Genomic DNA, 24,534 nt, shown 5'->3' with positions numbered 1-24,534 from the left:
CGATAGAGTTTTAAGTGTATTGTGGTTTAAAACGCTAAGACGTCAGCAACATTGTCTGTTAGTTGGTGACGACCCAGGTTCGAATCCCACTCGGGCTCAGCTGAATTTTTATTTTTAAGTTTTTTCCTTTTTAGGGGCGAAGTCCATTATTTGTGAGATTTTAATTAATTTTAAAAATCGTGGATTTTTTTAATTTTTTTTTTCAATAAACTTTTTTAAAAAATATATTTTTTCAAAAATCGTCAATTTCTTAAAGAATTTTTTAAAGAATATTTTTTTCAAAAATTTTAGGTTTTTCAAAGAACAATTTTCAAAAATCGTTTATTTTTAAATAATATTTTTTCATAAATCGTGGATTAAAAAAAAACATTTTTAAATTAAAAAAATGCAATAATCGTGGCTTTAAAAACAACTTATTTTTTCAATAATCGTGGGTTTTTTAAAAAAAACTATTTTTTCAATAATCGTGGATTTTTTAAAAAAATATTTTTTCAATAAGCGTGGATTTTTTAAAAAAATATTTTTTCAATAATCGTGGATTTTTAAAAAAAAATATATTTTTTAATAATCGTGGATTTTTTAAACAAATATTTTTTCAATAATCATGGATTTTTAAGCAAATATTTTTTCAATAATCATGGATTTTTTAGGAAAATATTTTTTCAATATTCATAAATGTTTAAAAAATATTTTTCAATAGTCGTAGATTTAAAAAAAATATTTTTCCATAATCATGGATTTTTGAGAGAAATAAATATTTGTTCAATAATCATGGATTTTTTAAAAAAAATTATTTTTTCAATAATCGTGGATTTTTTAAAAAATATTTTTTCCTAATCGTGGATTTTTTAAGAAATATTTTTTCCTAATCGTGGATTTTTTTAAAAAAAAAGTATTTTTCAATAATCATGGATTTTATTAAAAACAAATATTTTTCAATAGTCGTGGATTTTTTAAAAATGTTTTTCCATAATCGTGGATTTTAAACAAATATTTTTCAATAATCGTGGATTTTTTAAACAAATATTTTTCAATAATCGTGGATTTTTTAAACAAATATTTTTTTCAATAATCGTGGATTTTTTAAACAAATATTTTTTTCAATAATCGTGGATTTTTTTAAACAAATATTTTTTCAATAATTGTAGGTTTTTTTAAACAAATATTTTTTCAATAATCGTGGATTTTTTAAACAAATATTTTTTCAATAATCGTGGATTTTAAAAAACAAATATAAAATATTTTTTCAATAATCGTGGATTTAAAAAAAAAAAATATAAAATAGTTTTTCAATAATCGTGGATTTTTAAAAAAAATATAAAATATTTTTTCAATAATCGTGGATTTTTAAAAAAAATATAAAATATTTTTTCATTTTTGTGGATTTTTTTGAAAATATTTTTCAATAACCGTGGATTTTTTAAAAAAACTTTTTTTAGTAATTGTGGATTTTTTAAAAAAACTTTTTTTAGTAATTGTGGATTTTTTGAAAATACTTGTCAATAATAGTGGATTTTTTAAAAAGTATCGTGTAATCGTGAATTTTTAAAGAACAGTTTTTCAAAGATCGTGGATTCTTTACAGAATAGTTTTTCAAAGATCGTCAAATATTTTTTTTAAATAATCGTGGATTTTCTAAAGATTATTTTTTCAAAAATCGTGAATATTTAAAGAATATTTTTCAAAAATCATAGTTTTTTAAGAACATTTTTTTTAAATCCTTGTTTTTTTTTTTAAATTTGTTTTTAATAATTGCGGATTTTTTAAAAACATATTTTTTCACTAATCGCGGATTTTTTCAAAAAAATGTTTTTCAATAAACGAAAAATTTAAAAATATTGTTTTCTTAAAATTCGTGGCTATTTTAAAAATTATTTTTCAATAATCGAAAAATTGAAAAATATTTTTTCAAAATTCGTGGCTATTTTAAAAATATTTTTTCACTAATCGCGAATTTTTTTAAAAAAATGTTTTTCAATAATCGAAAAATTGAAAAATATTTTTTTTAAAAAATTCGTGGCTATTTTAGAAATTATTTTTCAAAAATTTTTCATTTTTTAAAGAATATTTTTTTAAAAATTAAAAAAAAAATGTTTTTAATAATCGTGTATTTTTTAAAAAATATTTTTTCAATTATCGTGGATTTTTAAAAAATATTTTTTTCAAAAATCGTTGATTTTTTAAAGAATATTTTTTTCAAAAATCGTTGATTTTTTAAAGAATATTTTTTCAAAAAATCGTTGAAGTTGTTATTAATTTTGGATTTTTTAAAAAATATTTTTTTCAATAATTGTGGATTTTTTAAAAAATATTTTTTCAATAATCGCGGATTTCTTTAAAAAAATGTTTTTCAATAATCGTGGATTTTTTTTAAAATATTTTTTCAATAATCGCGGATTTCTTTAAAAAAATGTTTTTCAATAATCACGGATTTCTTTAAAAAAATGTTTTCAATAATCGTTGATATTTTAAAAATTATTAAAAATTAATTTTTTATAGAACAACTTTTTAAAAATAGTGGATTATTTTAAGATTTTTTTTAAATACATGGAATTTTTTTAATAGTTTTTCAAAAATCGTGGATTTTTTAAGAATTTTTTTTAATACGTGGATTTTTTAATTATAATTTTTCAAAAATCGCGGATTTTTTTTTGGATATTTTTTTAAAATTTGTTGATCCTTTATAGAATAGTTTTTCATAGAATCGTGGATTTTTTAAAGCATATTTTTCAAAATTCGTGGATTTTTAAAGATTGGTTTTTCAAAGATCGTGGATTATTTAAAGAATATTTTTCAAAAATCGTGGATTTCTTAAGGAATATTTTTTCAAAAATCGTGGATTTTTTCAAGGAATATTTTTTCAAAAATCGTGGATTTCTTAAGAAAAATTTTTTCAAAAATCGTGGATTTCTTAAGAAATATTTTTTCAAAAATGCTGGATTTTTTCAGAATATTTTTTTCTAAAATCGTGGATTTTTGAAAGACTATTTTTCAAAAATCGTGGATTTTTCAAATAATATTTTTTTAAATTCGTGGATTTTTCAAATAATATTTTTTTAAATAAATAAATAGTTTTTCAAAGATCGTGGATTATTTAAAGAATATTTTTCAAAAATCGTGGATTTCTTAAGGAATATTTTTTCAAAAATCGTGGATTTTTTCAAGGAATATTTTTTCAAAAATCGTGGATTTCTTAAGAAAATTTTTTTCAAAAATCGTGGATTTCTTAAGAAAAATTTTTTCAAAAATCGTGGATTTCTTAAGAAATATTTTTTCAAAAATGCTGGATTTTTTCAGAATATTTTTTTCTAAAATCGTGGATTTTTTAAAGAATATTTTTCAAAAATCGTAGATATTTTAAAGAATATTTCTTCAAAAATCGTGGGTTGTTAAAGAATATTTTTCAAAAGTTATGAATTTTTTAAAGAATATTTTTCAAAAATCATGATTTTTTTAAAGAATATTTTTTTCAAAAACCGTGTGCTTTTTAAAGAATATTTTTCCAAAAATTGTGGATTTTTAAAGAATATTTTTCAAAAATTCTGAATCTTTTAAAGAATATTTTTTTAGAAATTGTGAATTTTTTAAATATATTTTTTTCAGAAATCTTGAATTTTCAGGCTTATCGTGAATTTTTAAAGAAAACTAATGTTTACTTTTTTATATTTCAATATTTAATAAATATTTATTCTAAACATATTCTACCCTCAAATGTACACCGTTTGCTGGGGATGTCAAAAAGTTTTTCTTATCCAATTCCATGGGTATTGGTGTTCGATCACAAACAGAGAAACGGAAATGCTGTAAGAGTAATGCCAAGCCGATAATAACTTGCATTTTTGCAAAACGCATACCAACACAATTGTGTGGACCTTCCCCGAAGCCTAGATAAAGTATTGAATCTCTTTGTGCCACCATTTCGGGTGAAAAATTCGATGGATTAAATTTATGCGGATTGGGGTAATAACGTTCATCACGATGTATGGCAACGGTGGGTATTAAAATAGGCATTCCCGTTTTGATAACATATTGCGGGTGGCCTGGCACCACATAATCTTCCAAAGCCAAACGATTGAGCACGGGTAGGGCACTATAGAGGCGTGTTGTTTCTGCAGGGGAAATTTATAGACAAAATTAGAAATTATAAATATTTATACTTTTGTTCATTCTTACCTAATACAACTTGCTCCAAATACGCCATATCCTTCATACACTCATAGCTAAATTGTTGGTTATGTTTCTTGAGAACCTCCCGGACATCTTGTCTGGCCTTTTCCTGCTCCCCTGGATTTAAAGCCAATTCATATAAAGCAAACGCCATGGCCGTTGAAGAAGTTTCAAAACCAGCCAATAGAAATGAAAATACCTGGGCCGCAACTTGACCATAGGACAAACCATCTTCTTGGTAATTATTTTTCAAATCAATCAGAATATCTATGAAATCATTACGCTTCACCGAACTCTCCTCTCTCAACTGCATTGTTTTTTGTATAATATCCATGAAATATTTCTCCACATCGGCCACAGTTTGCTTCATGTGTAAACGTCGGGCAAATTGGGGAAAACTAAATCTCAAGGCAATTCCTGGCCTTTGTTCCACAATAGCTCTGTGACACATTTGACGAAATTCCGCATTACAATTTTGCAAGCTATTAATTTCAATACCAAATGCACAACTGCCAATGACATCGGTGGTGTAGCGTGACATGAAATCCTTTACATCTAAAATCGATTCCCGTTCAATGGTCTGCTTGACAAGCTTAACCAGTTCATTGGCTTCTCTTAAGACTAAAGGGCACATTGCTTTCATTTTTGCTGACGTAAATGTAGGCGAAATTTTATTACGCATAAAACGCCATTCTGCCCCAGATAAATTAAACAATGAACCCGTCAGGGGGTCATCCTCTTCGTTGCAATACATGCCACGATCCGTAAATTTGGGGAAATCTTTGATGAGAATCTGTTTTATCAAATTTGGATCCAATACAAAGACGGCAGGTTTGGTGAACCAATAGAATCCAGCAAAGGGGCCGGTGTCTCTATATTTGTCATAATATTCTTTCCATATTTGCGAAAAGGATTTTTCGGCGACTGCTCCTTTTAGATTGCCAACCATCCAATGGGGTGCATCACAGGGAATATTTTGCGCTTTCCAATATGTTAGATTTTTATAAAATAATCTCAAAACGTATAGAAAAAGAATGCATAATATTGATATTAATATTGCGCTTACAGTCATATTCACGATATGTTTTCAATACAAATGACCCCGGACAACTGATTACTTATTTACTGCAACCGGCATTACATAAATGAAGCTTTACAAAACGAGTAAGCTTGTAACCCGTTTAGCACAGTGGTGCAAATATATTATTTAAAAATCCACGATTTTTGTTTAAAAAAATATTATTTAAAAATCCACCATTTTTGTTTAAAAAAATATTATTTAAAAATCCACGATTTTTGTTTAAAAAAATATTATTTATAAATCCACGATTTTTGTTTAAAAAAATATTATTTAAAAATCCACCATTTTTGTTTAAAAAAATATTATTTAAAAATCCACGATTTTTGTTTAAAAAAATATTATTTAAAAATCCGCGATTTTTGTTTAAAAAAATATTATTTAAAAATCCACGATTTTTGTTTAAAAAAATATTATTTAAAAATCCACGATTTTTGTTTAAAAAAATAAAAAAATATTATTTAAAAATCCACGATTTTTGTTTAAAAAAATAAAAAAAATATTATTTAAAAATCCACGATTTTTGTTTAAAAAAATATTATTTAAAAATCCACTATTTTTGTTTAAAAAAATATTATTTAAAAATCCACTATTTTTGTTTAAAAAAATATTACTTATAAATCCACGATTTTTGTTTAAAAAAATACTATTTAAAAATCCACGATTTTTGTTTAAAAAAATATTATTTAAAAATCCACGATTTTTGTTTAAAAAAATATTATTTAAAAATACACGATTTTTGTTTAAAAAAATATTATTTAAAAATCCACGATTTTTGTTTAAAAAAATATTATTTAAAAATCCACGATTTTTGTTTAAAAAATATTATTTAAAATATCTACGATTTTTGTTTAAAAAATATTATTTAAAATATCTACGATTTTTGTTTAAAAAATATTATTTAAAATATCTACGATTTTTGTTTAAAAAATATTATTTAAGAATCCACGACTTTTGTTTAAAAAATATTATTTAAAAAATCCACGATTATTTTAGCAAAAATATTATTTAAAAAATCTACGATTATTTTAGCAAAAATATTATTTAAAAAATCCACGATTATTTTAGCAAAAATATTATTAAAAAAATCCACGATTATTTTAGCAAAAATATTATTTAAAAAATCCACGATTATTTTAGCAAAAATATTATTAAAAAAATCCACGATTATTTTAGCAAAAATATTATTTAAAAAATCCGCGATTATTTTAGCAAAAATATTATTAAAAAAATCCACGATTATTTTAGCAAAAATATTATTAAAAAAATCCACGATTATTTTAGCAAAAATATTATTTAAAAAATCCACGATTATAGCAAAAATATTATTAAAAAAATCCACGATTATTTTAGCAAAAATATTATTAAAAAAATCCACGATTATTTTAGCAAAAATATTATTTAAAAAATCCACGATTATTTTAGCAAAAATATTATTTAAAAAATCCACGATTATTTTACAAAAAATATTATTTAAAAAATCCACGATTATTTTACAAAAAATATTATTTAAAAAATCCACGATTATTTTACAAAAAATATTATTTAAAAAATCCACGATTATTTAAGCAAAAATATTATTTAAAAAATCCACGATTATTTTAGCAAAAATATTATTTAAAAAATCCACGATTATTTTAGCAAAAATATTATTTAAAAAATCAACGATTATTTTAGCAAAAATATTATTTAAAAAACCACGATTATTTTAGCAAAAATATTATTTAAAAAATCCACGATTATTTTAGCAAAAATATTATTTAAAAAATCCACGATTATTTTAGCAAAAATATTATTTAAAAAATCCACGATTATTTTAGCAAAAATATTATTTAAAAAATCCACGATTATTTTAGCAAAAATATTATTTAAAAAATCCACGATTATTTTAGCAAAAATATTATTTAAAAAATTTACGATTATTTTAGCAAAAATATTATTTAAAAAATCCACGATTATTTTAGCAAAAATATTATTTAAAAAATCCACGATTATTTTAGCAAAAATATTATTTAAAAAATCCACGATTATTTTAGCAAAAATATTATTTAAAAAATCCACGATTATTTTAGCAAAAATATTATTTAAAAAATCCACGATTATTTTAGCAAAAATATTATTTAAAAAATCCACGATTATTTTAGCAAAAATATTATTTAAAAAATCCACGATTATTTTAGCAAAAATATTATTTAAAAAATCCACGATTATTTTAGCAAAAATATTATTTAAAAAATCCACGATTATTTTAGCAAAAATATTATTTAAAAAATCCACGATTATTTTAGCAAAAATATTATTTAAAAAATCCACGATTATTTTAGCAAAAATATTATTTAAAAAATCCACGATTATTTTAGCAAAAATATTATTTAAAAAATCCACGATTATTTTAGCAAAAATATTATTTAAAAAATCCACGATTATTTTAGCAAAAATATTATTTAAAAAATCCACGATTATTTTAGCAAAAATATTATTTAAAAAATCCACGATTATTTTAGCAAAAATATTATTTAAAAAATCCACGATTATTTTAGCAAAAATATTATTTAAAAAATCCACGATTATTTTAGCAAAAATATTATTTAAAAAATCCACGATTATTTTAGCAAAAATATTATTTAAAAAATCCACGATTATTTTAGCAAAAATATTATTTAAAAAATCCACGATTATTTTAGCAAAAATATTATTTAAAAAATCCACGATTATTTTAGCAAAAATATTATTTAAAAAATCCACGATTATTTTAGCAAAAATATTATTTAAAAAATCCACGATTATTTTAGCAAAAATATTATTTAAAAAATCCACGATTATTTTAGCAAAAATATTATTTAAAAAATCCACGATTATTTTAGCAAAAATATTATTTAAAAAATCCACGATTATTTTAGCAAAAATATTATTTAAAAAATCCACGATTATTTTAGCAAAAATATTATTTAAAAAATCCACGATTATTTTAGCAAAAATATTATTTAAAAAATCCACGATTATTTTAGCAAAAATATTATTTAAAAAATCCACGATTATTTTAGCAAAAATATTATTTAAAAAATCCACGATTATTTTAGCAAAAATATTATTTAAAAAATCCACGATTATTTTAGCAAAAATATTATTTAAAAAATCCACGATTATTTTAGCAAAAATATTATTTAAAAAATCCACGATTATTTTAGCAAAAATATTATTTAAAAAATCCACGATTATTTTAGCAAAAATATTATTTAAAAAATCCACGATTATTTTAGCAAAAATATTATTTAAAAAATCCACGATTATTTTAGCAAAAATATTATTTAAAAAATCCACGATTATTTTAGCAAAAATATTATTTAAAAAATCCACGATTATTTTAGCAAAAATATTATTTAAAAAATCCACGATTATTTTAGCAAAAATATTATTTAAAAAATCCACGATTATTTTAGCAAAAATATTATTTAAAAAATCCACGATTATTTTAGCAAAAATATTATTTAAAAAATCCACGATTATTTTAGCAAAAATATTATTTAAAAAATCCACGATTATTTTAGCAAAAATATTATTTAAAAAATCCACGATTATTTTAGCAAAAATATTATTTAAAAAATCCACGATTATTTTAGCAAAAATATTATTTAAAAAATCCACGATTATTTTAGCAAAAATATTATTTAAAAAATCCACGATTATTTTAGCAAAAATATTATTTAAAAAATCCACGATTATTTTAGCAAAAATATTATTTAAAAAATCCACGATTATTTTAGCAAAAATATTATTTAAAAAATCCACGATTATTTTAGCAAAAATATTATTTAAAAAATCCACGATTATTTTAGCAAAAATATTATTTAAAAAATCCACGATTATTTTAGCAAAAATATTATTTAAAAAATCCACGATTATTTTAGCAAAAATATTATTTAAAAAATCCACGATTATTTTAGCAAAAATATTATTTAAAAAATCCACGATTATTTTAGCAAAAATATTATTTAAAAAATCCACGATTATTTTAGCAAAAATATTATTTAAAAAATCCACGATTATTTTAGCAAAAATATTATTTAAAAAATCCACGATTATTTTAGCAAAAATATTATTTAAAAAATCCACGATTATTTTAGCAAAAATATTATTTAAAAAATCCACGATTATTTTAGCAAAAATATTATTTAAAAAATCCACGATTATTTTAGCAAAAATATTATTTAAAAAATCCACGATTATTTTAGCAAAAATATTATTTAAAAAATCCACGATTATTTTAGCAAAAATATTATTTAAAAAATCCACGATTATTTTAGCAAAAATATTATTTAAAAAATCCACGATTATTTTAGCAAAAATATTATTTAAAAAATCCACGATTATTTTAGCAAAAATATTATTTAAAAAATCCACGATTATTTTAGCAAAAATATTATTTAAAAAATCCACGATTATTTTAGCAAAAATATTATTTAAAAAATCCACGATTATTTTAGCAAAAATATTATTTAAAAAATCCACGATTATTTTAGCAAAAATATTATTTAAAAAATCCACGATTATTTTAGCAAAAATATTATTTAAAAAATCCACGATTATTTTAGCAAAAATATTATTTAAAAAATCCACGATTATTTTAGCAAAAATATTATTTAAAAAATCCACGATTATTTTAGCAAAAATATTATTTAAAAAATCCACGATTATTTTAGCAAAAATATTATTTAAAAAATCCACGATTATTTTAGCAAAAATATTATTTAAAAATCCACGATTATTTAAGCAAAAATATTATTTAAAAAATCCACGATTATTTAAGCAAAAATATTATTTAAAAAATCCACGATTATTTAAGCAAAAATATTATTTAAAAAATCCACGATTATTTAAGCAAAAATATTATTTAAAAAATCCACGATTATTTAAGCAAAAATATTATTTAAAAAATCCACGATTATTTAAGCAAAAATATTATTTAAAAAATCCACGATTATTTAAGCAAAAATATTATTTAAAAAATCCACGATTATTTAAGCAAAAATATTATTTAAAAAATCCACTATTATTTAAGCAAAAATATTATTTAAAAAATCCACGATTATTTAAGCAAAAATATTATTTAAAAAATCCACGATTATTTAAGCAAAAATATTATTTAAAAAATCCACGATTATTTAAGCAAAAATATTATTTAAAAAATCCACGATTATTTAAGCAAAAATATTATTTAAAAATCCACGATTATTTAAGCAAAAATATTATTTAAAAATCCACGATTATTTAAGCAAAAATATTATTTAAAAAATCCACGATTATTTAAGCAAAAATATTATTTAAAAAATCCACGATTATTTAAGCAAAAATATTATTTAAAAAATCCACGATTATTTAAGCAAAAATATTATTTAAAAAATCCACGATTATTTAAGCAAAAATATTATTTAAAAAATCCACGATTATTTAAGCAAAAATATTATTTAAAAAATCCACGATTATTTAAGCAAAAATATATTTAAAAAATCCACGATTATTTAAGCAAAAATATTATTTAAAAAATCCACGATTATTTAAGCAAAAATATTATTTAAAAAATCCACGATTATTTAAGCAAAAATATTATTTAAAAAATCCACGATTATTTAAGCAAAAATATTATTTAAAAAATCCACGATTATTTAAGCAAAAATATTATTTAAAAAATCCACGATTATTTAAGCAAAAATATTATTTAAAAAATCCACGATTATTTAAGCAAAAATATTATTTAAAAAATCCACGATTATTTAAGCAAAAATATTATTTAAAAAATCCACGATTATTTAAGCAAAAATATTATTTAAAAAATCCACGATTATTTAAGCAAAAATATTATTTAAAAAATCCACGATTATTTAAGCAAAAATATTATTTAAAAAATCCACGATTATTTAAGCAAAAATATTATTTAAAAAATCCACGATTATTAAGCAAAAATATTATTTAAAAAATCCACGATTATTTAAGCAAAAATATTATTTAAAAAATCCACGATTATTTAAGCAAAAATATTATTTAAAAAATCCACGATTATTTAAGCAAAAATATTATTTAAAAAATCCACGATTATTTAAGCAAAAATATTATTTAAAAAATCCACGATTATTTAAGCAAAAATATTATTTAAAAAATCCACGATTATTTAAGCAAAAATATTATTTAAAAAATCCACGATTATTTAAGCAAAAATATTATTTAAAAAATCCACGATTATTTAAGCAAAAATATTATTTAAAAAATCCACGATTATTTAAGCAAAAATATTATTTAAAAAATCCACGATTATTTAAGCAAAAATATTATTTAAAAAATCCACGATTATTTAAGCAAAAATATTATTTAAAAAATCCACGATTATTTAAGCAAAAATATTATTTAAAAAATCCACGATTATTTAAGCAAAAATATTATTTAAAAAATCCACGATTATTTAAGCAAAAATATTATTTAAAAAATCCACGATTATTTAAGCAAAAATATTATTTAAAAAATCCACGATTATTTAAGCAAAAATATTATTTAAAAAATCCACGATTATTTAAGCAAAAATATTATTTAAAAAATCCACGATTATTTAAGCAAAAATATTATTTAAAAAATCCACGATTATTTAAGCAAAAATATTATTTAAAAAATCCACGATTATTTAAGCAAAAATATTATTTAAAAAATCCACGATTATTTAAGCAAAAATATTATTTAAAAAATCCACGATTATTTAAGCAAAAATATTATTTAAAAAATCCACGATTATTTAAGCAAAAATATTATTTAAAAAATCCACGATTATTTAAGCAAAAATATTATTTAAAAAATCCACGATTATTTAAGCAAAAATATTATTTAAAAAATCCACGATTATTTAAGCAAAAATATTATTTAAAAAATCCACGATTATTTAAGCAAAAATATTATTTAAAAAATCCACGATTATTTAAGCAAAAATATTATTTAAAAAATCCACGATTATTTAAGCAAAAATATTATTTAAAAAATCCACGATTATTTAAGCAAAAATATTATTTAAAAAATCCACGATTATTTAAGCAAAAATATTATTTAAAAAATCCACGATTATTTAAGCAAAAATATTATTTAAAAAATCCACGATTATTTAAGCAAAAATATTATTTAAAAAATCCACGATTATTTAAGCAAAAATATTATTTAAAAAATCCACGATTATTTAAGCAAAAATATTATTTAAAAAATCCACGATTATTTAAGCAAAAATATTATTTAAAAAATCCACGATTATTTAAGCAAAAATATTATTTAAAAAATCCACGATTATTTAAGCAAAAATATTATTTAAAAAATCCACGATTATTTAAGCAAAAATATTATTTAAAAAATCCACGATTATTTAAGCAAAAATATTATTTAAAAAATCCACGATTATTTAAGCAAAAATATTATTTAAAAAATCCACGATTATTTAAGCAAAAATATTATTTAAAAAATCCACGATTATTTAAGCAAAAATATTATTTAAAAAATCCACGATTATTTAAGCAAAAATATTATTTAAAAAATCCACGATTATTTAAGCAAAAATATTATTTAAAAAATCCACGATTATTTAAGCAAAAATATTATTTAAAAAATCCACGATTATTTAAGCAAAAATATTATTTAAAAAATCCACGATTATTTAAGCAAAAATATTATTTAAAAAATCCACGATTATTTAAGCAAAAATATTATTTAAAAAATCCACGATTATTTAAGCAAAAATATTATTTAAAAAATCCACGATTATTTAAGCAAAAATATTATTTAAAAAATCCACGATTATTTAAGCAAAAATATTATTTAAAAAATCCACGATTATTTAAGCAAAAATATTATTTAAAAAATCCACGATTATTTAAGCAAAAATATTATTTAAAAAATCCACGATTATTTAAGCAAAAATATTATTTAAAAAATCCACGATTATTTAAGCAAAAATATTATTTAAAAAATCCACGATTATTTAAGCAAAAATATTATTTAAAAAATCCACGATTATTTAAGCAAAAATATTATTTAAAAAATCCACGATTATTTAAGCAAAAATATTATTTAAAAAATCCACGATTATTTAAGCAAAAATATTATTTAAAAAATCCACGATTATTTAAGCAAAAATATTATTTAAAAAATCCACGATTATTTAAGCAAAAATATTATTTAAAAAATCCACGATTATTTAAGCAAAAATATTATTTAAAAAATCCACGATTATTTAAGCAAAAATATTATTTAAAAAATCCACGATTATTTAAGCAAAAATATTATTTAAAAAATCCACGATTATTTAAGCAAAAATATTATTTAAAAAAATCCACGATTATTTAAGCAAAAATATTATTTAAAAAATCCACGATTATTTAAGCAAAAATATTATTTAAAAAATCCACGATTATTTAAGCAAAAATATTATTTAAAAAATCCACGATTATTTAAGCAAAAATATTATTTAAAAAATCCACGATTATTTAAGCAAAAATATTATTTAAAAAATCCACGATTATTTAAGCAAAAATATTATTTAAAAAATCCACGATTATTTAAGCAAAAATATTATTTAAAAAATCCACGATTATTTAAGCAAAAATATTATTTAAAAAATCCACGATTATTTAAGCAAAAATATTATTTAAAAAAATCCACGATTATTTAAGCAAAAATATTATTTTAAAAAATCCACGATTATTTAAGCAAAAATATTATTTAAAAAATCCACGATTATTTAAGCAAAAATATTATTTAAAAAATCCACGATTATTTAAGCAAAAATATTATTTAAAAAATCCACGATTATTTAAGCAAAAATATTATTTAAAAAATCCACGATTATTTAAGCAAAAATATTATTTAAAAAATCCACGATTATTTAAGCAAAAATATTATTTAAAAAATCCACGATTATTTAAGCAAAAATATTATTTAAAAAATCCACGATTATTTAAGCAAAAATATTATTTAAAAAATCCACGATTATTTAAGCAAAAATATTATTTAAAAAATCCACGCTTATTTAAGCAAAAATATTATTTAAAAAATCCACGATTATTTAAGCAAAAATATTATTTAAAAAATCCACGATTATTTAAGCAAAAATATTATTTAAAAAATCCACGATTATTTAAGCAAAAATATTATTTAAAAAATCCACGATTATTTAAGCAAAAATATTATTTAAAAAATCCACGATTATTTAAGCAAAAATATTATTTAAAAAATCCACGCTTATTTAAGCAAAAATATTATTTAAAAAATCCACGATTATTTAAGCAAAAATATTATTTAAAAAATCCACGATTATTTAAGCAAAAATATTATTTAAAAAATCCACGATTATTTAAGCAAAAATATTATTTAAAAAATCCACGATTATTTAAGCAAAAATATTATTTAAAAATCCACGATTATTTAAGCAAAAATATTATTTAAAAAATCCACGATTATTTAAGCAAAAATATTATTTAAAAAATCCACGATTATTTAAGCAAAAATATTATTTAAAAAATCCACGATTATTTAAGCAAAAATATTATTTAAAAAATCCACGATTATTTAAGCAAAAATATTATTTAAAAAATCCACGATTATTTAAGCAAAAATATTATTTAAAAAATCCACGATTATTTAAGCAAAAATATTATTTAAAAAAATCCACGATTATTTAAGCAAAAATATTATTTAAAAAATCCACGATTATTTAAGCAAAAATATTATTTAAAAAATCCACGATTATTTAAGCAAAAATATTATTTAAAAAATCCACGATTATTTAAGCAAAAATATTATTTAAAAAATCCACGATTATTTAAGCAAAAATATTATTTAAAAAATCCACGATTATTTAAGCAAAAATATTATTTAAAAAAAATCCACGATTATTTAAGCAAAAATATTATTTAAAAAATCCACGATTATTTAAGCAAAAATATTATTTAAAAAATCCACGATTATTTAAGCAAAAATATTATTTAAAAAATCCACGATTATTTAAGCAAAAATATTATTTAAAAAATCCACGATTATTTAAGCAAAAATATTATTTAAAAAATCCACGATTATTTAAGCAAAAATATTATTTAAAAAATCCACGATTATTTAAGCAAAAATATTATTTAAAAAATCCACGATTATTTAAGCAAAAATATTATTTAAAAAATCCACGATTATTTAAGCAAAAATATTATTTAAAAAATCCACGATTATTTAAGCAAAAATATTATTTAAAAAATCCACGATTATTTAAGCAAAAATATTATTTAAAAAATCCACGATTATTTAAGCAAAAATATTATTTAAAAAATCCACGATTATTTAAGCAAAAATATTATTTAAAAAATCCACGATTATTTAAGCAAAAATATTATTTAAAAAATCCACGCTTATTTAAGCAAAAATATTATTTAAAAAATCCACGATTATTTAAGCAAAAATATTATTTAAAAAATCCACGATTATTTAAGCAAAAATATTATTTAAAAAATCCACGATTATTTAAGCAAAAATATTATTTAAAAAATCCACGATTATTTAAGCAAAAATATTATTTAAAAAATCCACGATTATTTAAGCAAAAATATTATTTAAAAAATCCACGCTTATTTAAGCAAAAATATTATTTAAAAAATCCACGATTATTTAAGCAAAAATATTATTTAAAAAATCCACGATTTTTTAGCAAAAATATTATTTAAAAAATCCACGATTATTTATTAATTTCGATCCACTGTTCAAACTTGTTGCCTGTGTTAATTAATGTATATGTATAGTAGTGAATTGCGTTGCAAACAGGCGTGTTTATCATCACAACAAACCCCAAACATCTTCTCACATTTTTAGGCTTGCCTTTGTTTAGCCATGGAACGAGAATCTTTTCAGCAGTGGAAGGCATTGTGACTCACAAGAGAGAATATGTGCTCTAAGTGAGCTCAAATTGGTTATCGCTCACAGCCTGTGTAGATGTTAACACGTTGTGAGCATCAACGAACTTACGCTCATTAAGAGCACAAGGGAGACCCAAAAAATTTCTCTGCCTTACTCTGCTTTTCAGGTCATCTCTGCTTTTTTCTCACGAAAACACATAGAGTTGGGCAGCCTTGCCATAATAATACTGATCGTTGAGAGATCAGTTTATAAACCACAGCTAACCAAGAACAGAACGACTAAAATGAGAATGTATTATAGCAGGGGAAGGCATTCTGCTATTCATTCTAAATTTATTCACGCTCACAATATATGAAGAGCGAAGCCACAAATGTGAATGAATTCAAAACATTGACAAATTCTGACAGTGTGCTAGTAAGATTGTATGCACTCAAGCTACAAAACAAATCAAAACATTTGCTCTCTCTTGAACGCTCTTTCTTTGCGTTCGGATAGTATGTGTACGAATTGCCGAAAATCTTCGTAACCAGCGACAAATGGCTGTTTGGCACTGATATAAACAAAAGCAAAGCAGAGTGTAGCAACAAAAGTTTAGCCGGCCACAGTTTTGAAAAAGTAAAAGCTTTTCACTCTCTTCTAGATAACTTTGTCTATTAGTATTGTTTTTACAGCGGTAGCTATAAGATCATCATTAATTAATTCTTTTGGGTTTGGTTCAGCGTTCATAAAAATGATCGCTCTAACAGTTCTGCTTAGTATTCTATTGGTGTTATTGGTTTACATTGGTCATTTATTACAAAGACATTTCAATTATTGGCATAATCTGGGAATACCATGTGAACCGCCCAATTGGTTTTTGGGCAATCTAGGTGGCTTCACCACGACCCGTTCCTTTGTTCAAATAATACGGGAGTATTATGTGAAATTTCAAAATTCCCCCGGACCATTTATGGGTTTCTATTGGATGCACAAAAAGGCAGTGTTTGTCATGGATCCGGCATTAATTAAACAAATCCTGATTAAGGATTTCCACAAATTTAGCGATCGCGGTTTCTTTAGCAACGAAGACGATGATCCTCTGTCGGGGCAATTGATAAAATTAAGTGGCAACAAATGGCGCAATATGCGCAATAAATTGTCTCCAGCCTTTACCTCCGGACGCATGAAAGTCATGTTCCCTCTGGTCATTAAATTGGGCTATGATTTGGTGAGGGTAGTGGAAGAGCGTTTGGCAAATAATTCAATCGTGGAAGTGAGAGACTTGGTGGCATTCTTCACCACTGATGTCATTGGCACTTGCGCTTTTGGTTTGGATATGAATTGTATGCTGACTGGTGATACGGAATTTTTGAAAATGGGTCATAAGGCCTTGAGTGAACAGCGTTTTGGCAATTTGGGTTTTGTGGTGCGTTTTAGTTTTCCCGATCTCTGTAGAAGATTACATTTCAAAGAAACCCTGCCCGAGGTGGAGGAATATTTTATGAGAATTGTCAAAGAAACTGTGGATTATCGGGAACAAAATAATATCAGACGTAATGATTTTATGGATATGCTAATTGATTTAAAAAATAATAAATTAATCAAAGATGAGTCAGGAGATGAGTTCATTAATTTGACATTTGGACAAATTGCTGCCCAGGCATTTGTGTTCTTTTTGGCTGGTTATGAAACCTCATCGACCACCATGAGTTTTGCTCTCTATGAATTGGCACAGAATATAGATATACAACAAAAAGCTAGGGAGGAGGTGTTGAAAATTTTGGCCAGCCATGATGATGTTCTTGATTATGAGTGTCTCAAGGAAATGGTGTATTTGGAGCAGGTAGTACAGGGTAAGTTGGGAGCTGCATTAGAAACCCTGAAAACATATTTAACATATCGAGCTTCTCTTTTTAGAAACCCTACGTCTTTACACCACCATACCCACCATTAATCGTTTGGCCTCAGAGGACTATGTTGTTGCCGACAATCCCAAATATGTGATCAAAGAAGGCATGGCCATTGTTATACCAGCTGCGGGAATACATCGTGATGAGCGTTATTTCCCCCAACCGAATGTATTTAATCCTGACCACTTCACGGCGGAAAAAGTTGCCGAACGTGATCCTGTTTTAAATTTATCATTCGGTGATGGACCAAGAAATTGCATTGGCATGCGTTTTGGTAAAATGCAGGCCATGATTGGCTTGGCATTGTTGCTGAAGAATTTCCGTTTCACAACATGTAGTGAAACCCAAATTCCCTTGACTTTCGATAAGACGAGTGTTATAGTGGCCCCGGAAAGCGGTATATATTTGAAAGTGGAAAAAATTTAACGAAAGAAGAATATTATAATAAAAATAATGCACAAGATGTGGAACAATAATCCTCGATTTTAAAAGGAATATTTTTGGGACAAAAATAATAATTAATTATCTTGGATTTAAAAGGAATATTTTTGGGAAAATTGTCGTGGATTTTAAAAGGAATATTTTTGGGTCTATAATACTGGTTTTTAAAAGGAATATGTTTGGGACAAAATAATAAACAATAATGTTAAATTTAAAAAGAATAATTTTTGGGACAAAATTATAATCAATAATCTTGGATTTAAAAAGGAATGTTTTTGGGAAAGTTGTCATGGATTATGTAAGGCATATTTTAGAATCCTCTGTAATTGTCTCAAAAATATTATTTAAAAAAAACTCCACGATATTGTCCCAAAAATATTATTAAAAAAAATCCACGATATTGTCTAAAAAACTACGAAGTTGTCTCAAAAATATTATTAAAAAAATCCACGATACTGTCTTAAAACTTTTACTTAAAATATTCACGATATTGTCTCAAAAATATTTTAAAAATCCACTTTAATTATTAAAAGTATTATCACAATTTAATTATCACAATATTATTTAAAAACAAGTAAAAAAGTATCAGTCGGCTTTGCCGACAGAGATATACCCTCAGCCTGTGCAAATTGAAACACTTTTTTCACAAAAAAACTTATGTATTTAGGGGGTTTCAAAATTTTGGAATGGACCGACATAGACCATGGGTGTGCCATAGGCGGTTTTTACAACCTTCGGGCTGTTTTCTCAAGAAGTATGGACTTGCCCCTGAAACAACTTTTACCATCGTAATTGAGGCAACAAATGTAAGTTGCTTCAACAAAAATCAATGTGATTCAATAGCAGGTCTTAAAGTGAACTTATCCAAAATTTTGTGTGGGAGGTACGGGAAGGAGTGGAAAAATATAGTCCATATTCGAACCTGACCTAAAGTATGGACCAAATCGGTCACTCCCATCAAGAGTTATCGTGCGCACAATTTTTTCGAATATTTTTGAACTTTTGTGGGGTAGGTACCTGAAGGAGTGGACCGATATGGCTTATCCACGAACTTCAAGTAAGTTCGGAATCAATATTACGAAGGCCAAATTTTGGCCGGAATCGGCATTTCCGTTCGAGAATTATCTTGCGCTTCCAACCATAAACATGGTGTCATAGGGTTTGTTTTTCAACTTTCAGGCTATTTTTTCAGGAAGTACGGACTTGCCCCTGAGGAAAGTTGTACCTTCGTATAGGAGACAGCGAATACAAGATGTTACAACAAAAGCCAAGGCGATTCGAGAGCAGGTCCTAAACTGAACTTTTCCGAAATTTTGTGTGGGAGGTACTCGAAGGAGTTTACCGATTGAGTCCATATTGGAACCTCATCTAAGTCTGGTAGAAATTTCATAATGTGCAAAGTATGGACCACATCGGTTACTCCCTTCAAGAGTTATCGTACGCACAAATTTTCCGAACATTTTCGAACTTTTGTGGGGGAGGTACCGGAAGGAGTGGACCGATATAATCCATATTTGAACATTAACTAATTTTGGACAAAATATTACGAAAGCCAAATTTTGGACCGAATCGGCAGATCCGTTTGAGAGTTATCTTGCGCTCCAACCACTACACACGGGGTCATAGGGTTTTTTGTAACTTTCAGACTATTTTCTCAGGAAGTATGGACTTGCCCCTAATGAAACTTATAGCGTCGTATAGAGGACAGCGAATACAACTTGCGTAAACAAAAATCAAAGCGATTCGAGACCAGGTCCTAAACTGAACTTTTCCGAAATTTTGTGTGGGAGGTACCCGAAGGAGTGGACCGATTGAGTCCATATTGGAACCTCATCTAAGTTTGGTAGAAATTACACGATGTGCAAAGTATGGACCAAATCGCTTATTCCCTACAAGAGTTATTGTGCGCACAAGTTTTGCGACAATTTATGAACATTTGTGGGGGAGGTACCTGAAGGAGTGGACCTATATGGCCCATCTTCGAACTTAAATCGAATCTGGACAAAATATTTCGGTACCCAAAATTTAAACCGAATCGATTGATCCTTTCGAGAGTTATCGTGCGCACCAGCCAGCCAGACAGACAGACGGACAGACAGACAGACAGAGGGACGGACATTGCTAGATCTACTCAAAATTGTCTGAAACGGATATTGTACAAACATACTTGGGGTCTAAAACCATTATTTCGATGAGGTCGTATCAAAGTGTAAATACCCTCTTTAGCCTAAAGGCTGAGGGTATAAAGACGCATCCGCAATTTTTTTACAATGGAAAAATTAAAAATGCGTGCTGTCATTAAATATTTACATAAAAAGGTTTATCGGGACAAGAAATTCATAATGATATGGTGAATGTGTTAGGTGAAAGAAAGTGCTCCTTCATATCCAACAGTAAAAAATTGGGTTGCTGAATTTAAACGTGGTCGTACAAGCATTGAAGATGAACCACATAGTGGACGTCCAGAAACAGCAACAACAACAGAAATTGTAGCCAAAGTGCATGATGTGGTATTAAATGATCGACGAATAAATGTTCGTGAAATTGCTAATATCATGGGCACCTCAAATGATCGAATCCATTTAATTTTGCATGAAGAACTACAGATGAAAAAGCTTTCTGCAAGATGGGTGCAGCATTTGTTAACAGTCGATCAAAAACGCATAAGAATGAACATTTCTCAAGCTTGTTTGGATCGTTTTAAGCGAAATAAAATGGATTTTAAGCGTCGTTTCATAACTGTTGATTAGACACTATACTCCAGAGACAAAAGAACAATCCAAACAATGGACTGAAGCTGGAGCAAGTGCCTCAAAGAAGGTAAAAACAATTCAATCGGCTGGTAAGGTTATGGCAACGGTAAGGTTATGGCGTCGTTTCATAGCTGTTGATTAGACACGGATCCACCACTATACTCCAGAGACAAAAGAACAATCTAAACAATGGACTGAAGCTGGAGGAAGTGCCCCAAAGAAGGCAAAAACAATTCAATCGGCTGGTAAAGTTATGGCAACGGTTTTTTTTGGGACTTCAAAGGTATTTTATTGATTGACTATCTGCAAAAGGGTAAAACAATAAATTCAGAGTACTATTGCAACCTTTTGGATCAATTAAATGTACAAATTCGAGAAAAACGTCCTGGCTTACAACACAAAAAAATAATTTTTCATCAAGACAACGCACCAGCGCACAAGAGTGTTTTAACAATGGCTAAAATCAACGAATTAAAGTTCGAGTTGCTTGACCACCCACCTTATTCTCCTGATTTAGCTCCCAGTGACTTTTACTTGTTCTCAAATCTAAAAAAATTCCACCTCAAATGAAGATGCAATTACAGTTGTAAACCACCGTTTTATTTTAGTCTAGTCTATGCATATGTTTATAATTCCCACGACTGTATCTATTTTATTATTTTTTGGTTTTTGGTACATTTATCTTAAACATTGCAATGTATGTTTAACATAAAACCGTTTAACTTAAAAAGTTTTTTTACCTATTTTTATTTTCTAGCTTTTAGTTTTTATTTCGCATTCTGTTTAATTCGTTTAGTGCTTCATTATTGCAAGGTTTCTTGCCCGTTAGTTTATTGCAGTCCAACTCCTCTATACGTAGTCCCTGCAAAGATCTTACTCTACTAAGAGCCACGTAGGGTTGACCTTCTTCAAACAGTTTCGCACCTAAGTATACGACTGCGTGATCCACAGTGCTGCCCTGCATTTTATGTATTGTAGAAGCCCATGATAGTATTAAAGGCAACATTCTTCTTTCAGCCGTCCTGTAATTGTACTTAGCAGGAAACTGTATGGCTTTCGGGTGTATAAGATGCACTGTATAGTGCACTGTATTCTTCTCGTCAAGCCCTGATAAAAAAATTGTTATCCTCCATTTGGTAGCGGCGGCCATCTTAGATTTCAATTTTGCATAGTACATTGTATTCTACTGGTTGAGCACTTTCATTTGATACCCATATTGATGGGATTGATAAAACCTACGTTATCCGCCTTTTTGTAGCGGCCGCCATCTTGGATTTCAATTTTTATAGTATATTGTATTCCGCTTGTTGAGCCCTTTCATTTGATACCCATATTGATGGGATTGATAAAACCTACGTCATTCGCCATTTTGTAGCGGCCGCCATCTTGGATTTAAATTTTTTATGGTATATTGTATTCTGCTTGTTGAGCCCTTTCATTTGATACCCATATTGATGGGATTGATAAAACCTACGTTATCAGCCATTTTGTAGCGGCCGCCATCTTGGATTTCAATTTTTTTATAGTATATTGTATTCTGCTTGTTGAGCCCTTTCATTTGATACCCATATTTATGTGATTAATAAAGCATAAATTATCCGCCATTTTGTAGCGGCGGCCATCTTGAATTTATAATGATAATGAATAAACATAATTGTATTGTCACCAAAATCCAAAGTGTATACAAAATTTCAGATTAATCGGTTGACAGGAAGAGGGTGAAATTTGAATTACTAAATTTGACCCAAGAATAAAACAAACGGGGTGAGCTAAATAAAACCATTTATGAACCCGCTAAAAAGGCGTATGAACACATGCCCCATGGCGGTGCACGCAGAATCGGCAGGCCTAAGCTTCGATGGAGCAAACAAGTGGATGAAGAAATGGAAAGGCGCGGTATTCCAAAAAGTCAAGCGAAAAACAGAGAGGAATGAAGATCTTTTCTTAGTTCGGTCTATGGAACAAATGCAATGGGCCAACTAGTAAGTAAGTACGTAATAGGGCTCGAACCGAATATATTACCGAATATAGCTATATTATGTTTTTCGTAGGCTAGTGTGATAAAAAAGCCCTATCTATCGATATCCCCGCAAATTTCTTAACTTTAATCCTATCCATACTTTTGTGGGTGCATACGGCCAACATTTTGAAACCCCCCTAAATACATAAGTTTTTTTTTTGGGAAAAAATATTTCAATCCATACAGGGTATATCTCTGTCGGCAAAGCCGACTTATACTTTTGTACTTGTTTAGTTGGTTGTTTGCTTCTATTTTCTATTTTGATCGGTTTGATATCTATAGACTAAAATCCGAGAAAAACCATAATGGAAATTGGACCTTGACGATTGAATGGATTCTAAATGTTCACAATTATTACTCTTTAGGACAATAGCTACAACATTGTCTCCACGAGTAATCCCAAATTCCAAGCGGTTTAGAAGATATGTGCCTGACAAAATGATCCCTTTTGACATCAAAGCCTTAGACACGGTGCGCCTTAACCAAATTTAAATGGAAGATGTTTACACCTGGGAAGTTTTTGCAGATTCTGAAACTGCAATGCTTATAGATGAGAAATATCAGGAAACAAAAAAAAAAATCGCCGGAGGGATTTTCAAATAAATCGCGATGTAAGTTCACATTTTTAGGGGTTCTTTAGGTTTTCACGATTTTGCTTGGAAACCGCGAGTCCCATGTGAATGGGCCAAAAGGAAATGTTGTAGCTGTCAAAATTCTCCACAAGATTGGCCTTTACGATAATTTCGCAGTGCATTGTCTCAATTCGAACTTATATATCTCAAAAAAGGGTAAAACCTACTTAAATACCAAAAAGGTCAATCTTGTGGAGAATTTTCACAGCTACAACATTTTCTTTTGGCCCATTTACATAGGACTCGCGATTTCCAAGCAAAATCGTGCAAACCTAAAGAACCCCTAAAAAGGTGAACATAAATCGCGACTTATTTGAAAATCCCTCCGGTGATTTTTTTGTTTCTTGATATTTCTCATATCATAGTTTCAGCATCTGCAAAAACTTCCCAGGTGTAAGCACCGTCTATTTAAAATTAGTTAAGGCGCACCGTGCAGGCCTTTGGGGCCCATGACCGCGAATGTTGAAGTGTCAGAATGTGGTTAATAAACCATGACCCAAAAACTGACACACAGTGTAATACATTCTTCTCTTGTGTCCAGAAGAAATGAATGTGTAACGAATTGTCTGCGTAATGATTCCATTACCTTTGGATTTGGGAATATAGTGGGTAATCAATGTGCAATTTTTTCGTCATT

The 24,534-nt window shown here is 25.6% G+C and overlaps 2 protein-coding genes across 2 annotated transcripts; one reads left to right on the top strand and one right to left on the bottom strand.

The window, feature by feature from the left end:
- Positions 1 to 3,651: 3,651 nt before the first annotated feature.
- On the bottom strand, positions 3,652 to 5,322 carry LOC141387610 (probable cytochrome P450 6a21). Its single transcript, XM_073957520.1, has 2 exons — positions 4,174 to 5,322; positions 3,652 to 4,109 (listed from the first exon to the last, which is right to left on the bottom strand). Exons 1-2 carry the CDS (start codon positions 5,237 to 5,239, stop codon positions 3,691 to 3,693), a joined length of 1,485 nt encoding a protein of 494 aa, XP_073813621.1. The 5' UTR covers positions 5,240 to 5,322; the 3' UTR covers positions 3,652 to 3,690.
- An 11,494-nt stretch (positions 5,323 to 16,816) lies between these two features.
- LOC141387549 (probable cytochrome P450 6a21) lies at positions 16,817 to 18,527 on the top strand. The gene is made up of 2 exons (XM_073957430.1): positions 16,817 to 17,994; positions 18,059 to 18,527. Exons 1-2 carry the CDS (start codon positions 16,893 to 16,895, stop codon positions 18,475 to 18,477), a joined length of 1,521 nt encoding a protein of 506 aa, XP_073813531.1. The 5' UTR covers positions 16,817 to 16,892; the 3' UTR covers positions 18,478 to 18,527.
- Positions 18,528 to 24,534: the final 6,007 nt, after the last annotated feature.

This window comes from Musca autumnalis, unplaced genomic scaffold, assembly GCF_047663935.1.
Source record: "Musca autumnalis isolate F117 unplaced genomic scaffold, ASM4766393v1 scaffold_5, whole genome shotgun sequence".
Taxonomy (NCBI): domain Eukaryota; kingdom Metazoa; phylum Arthropoda; class Insecta; order Diptera; family Muscidae; genus Musca; species Musca autumnalis.
This window is presented reverse-complemented; position numbering and strand designations above follow the sequence as displayed.

Bases quoted from the DNA above. Each gene is read 5' to 3' on its own strand.
- LOC141387549 (XM_073957430.1), top strand. From the start codon at position 16,893: ATGATCGCTCTAACAGTTCTGCTTAGTATTCTATTGGTGTTATTGGTT. The intron at 17,995-18,058 runs GTAAGTTGGGAG...TTCTCTTTTTAG, and splicing joins TTTGGAGCAGGTAGTACAGG to AAACCCTACGTCTTTACACC.
- LOC141387610 (XM_073957520.1), bottom strand. From the start codon at position 5,239: ATGACTGTAAGCGCAATATTAATATCAATATTATGCATTCTTTTTCTA. The intron at 4,110-4,173 runs GTAAGAATGAAC...TTTCCCCTGCAG, and splicing joins TTTGGAGCAAGTTGTATTAG to AAACAACACGCCTCTATAGT.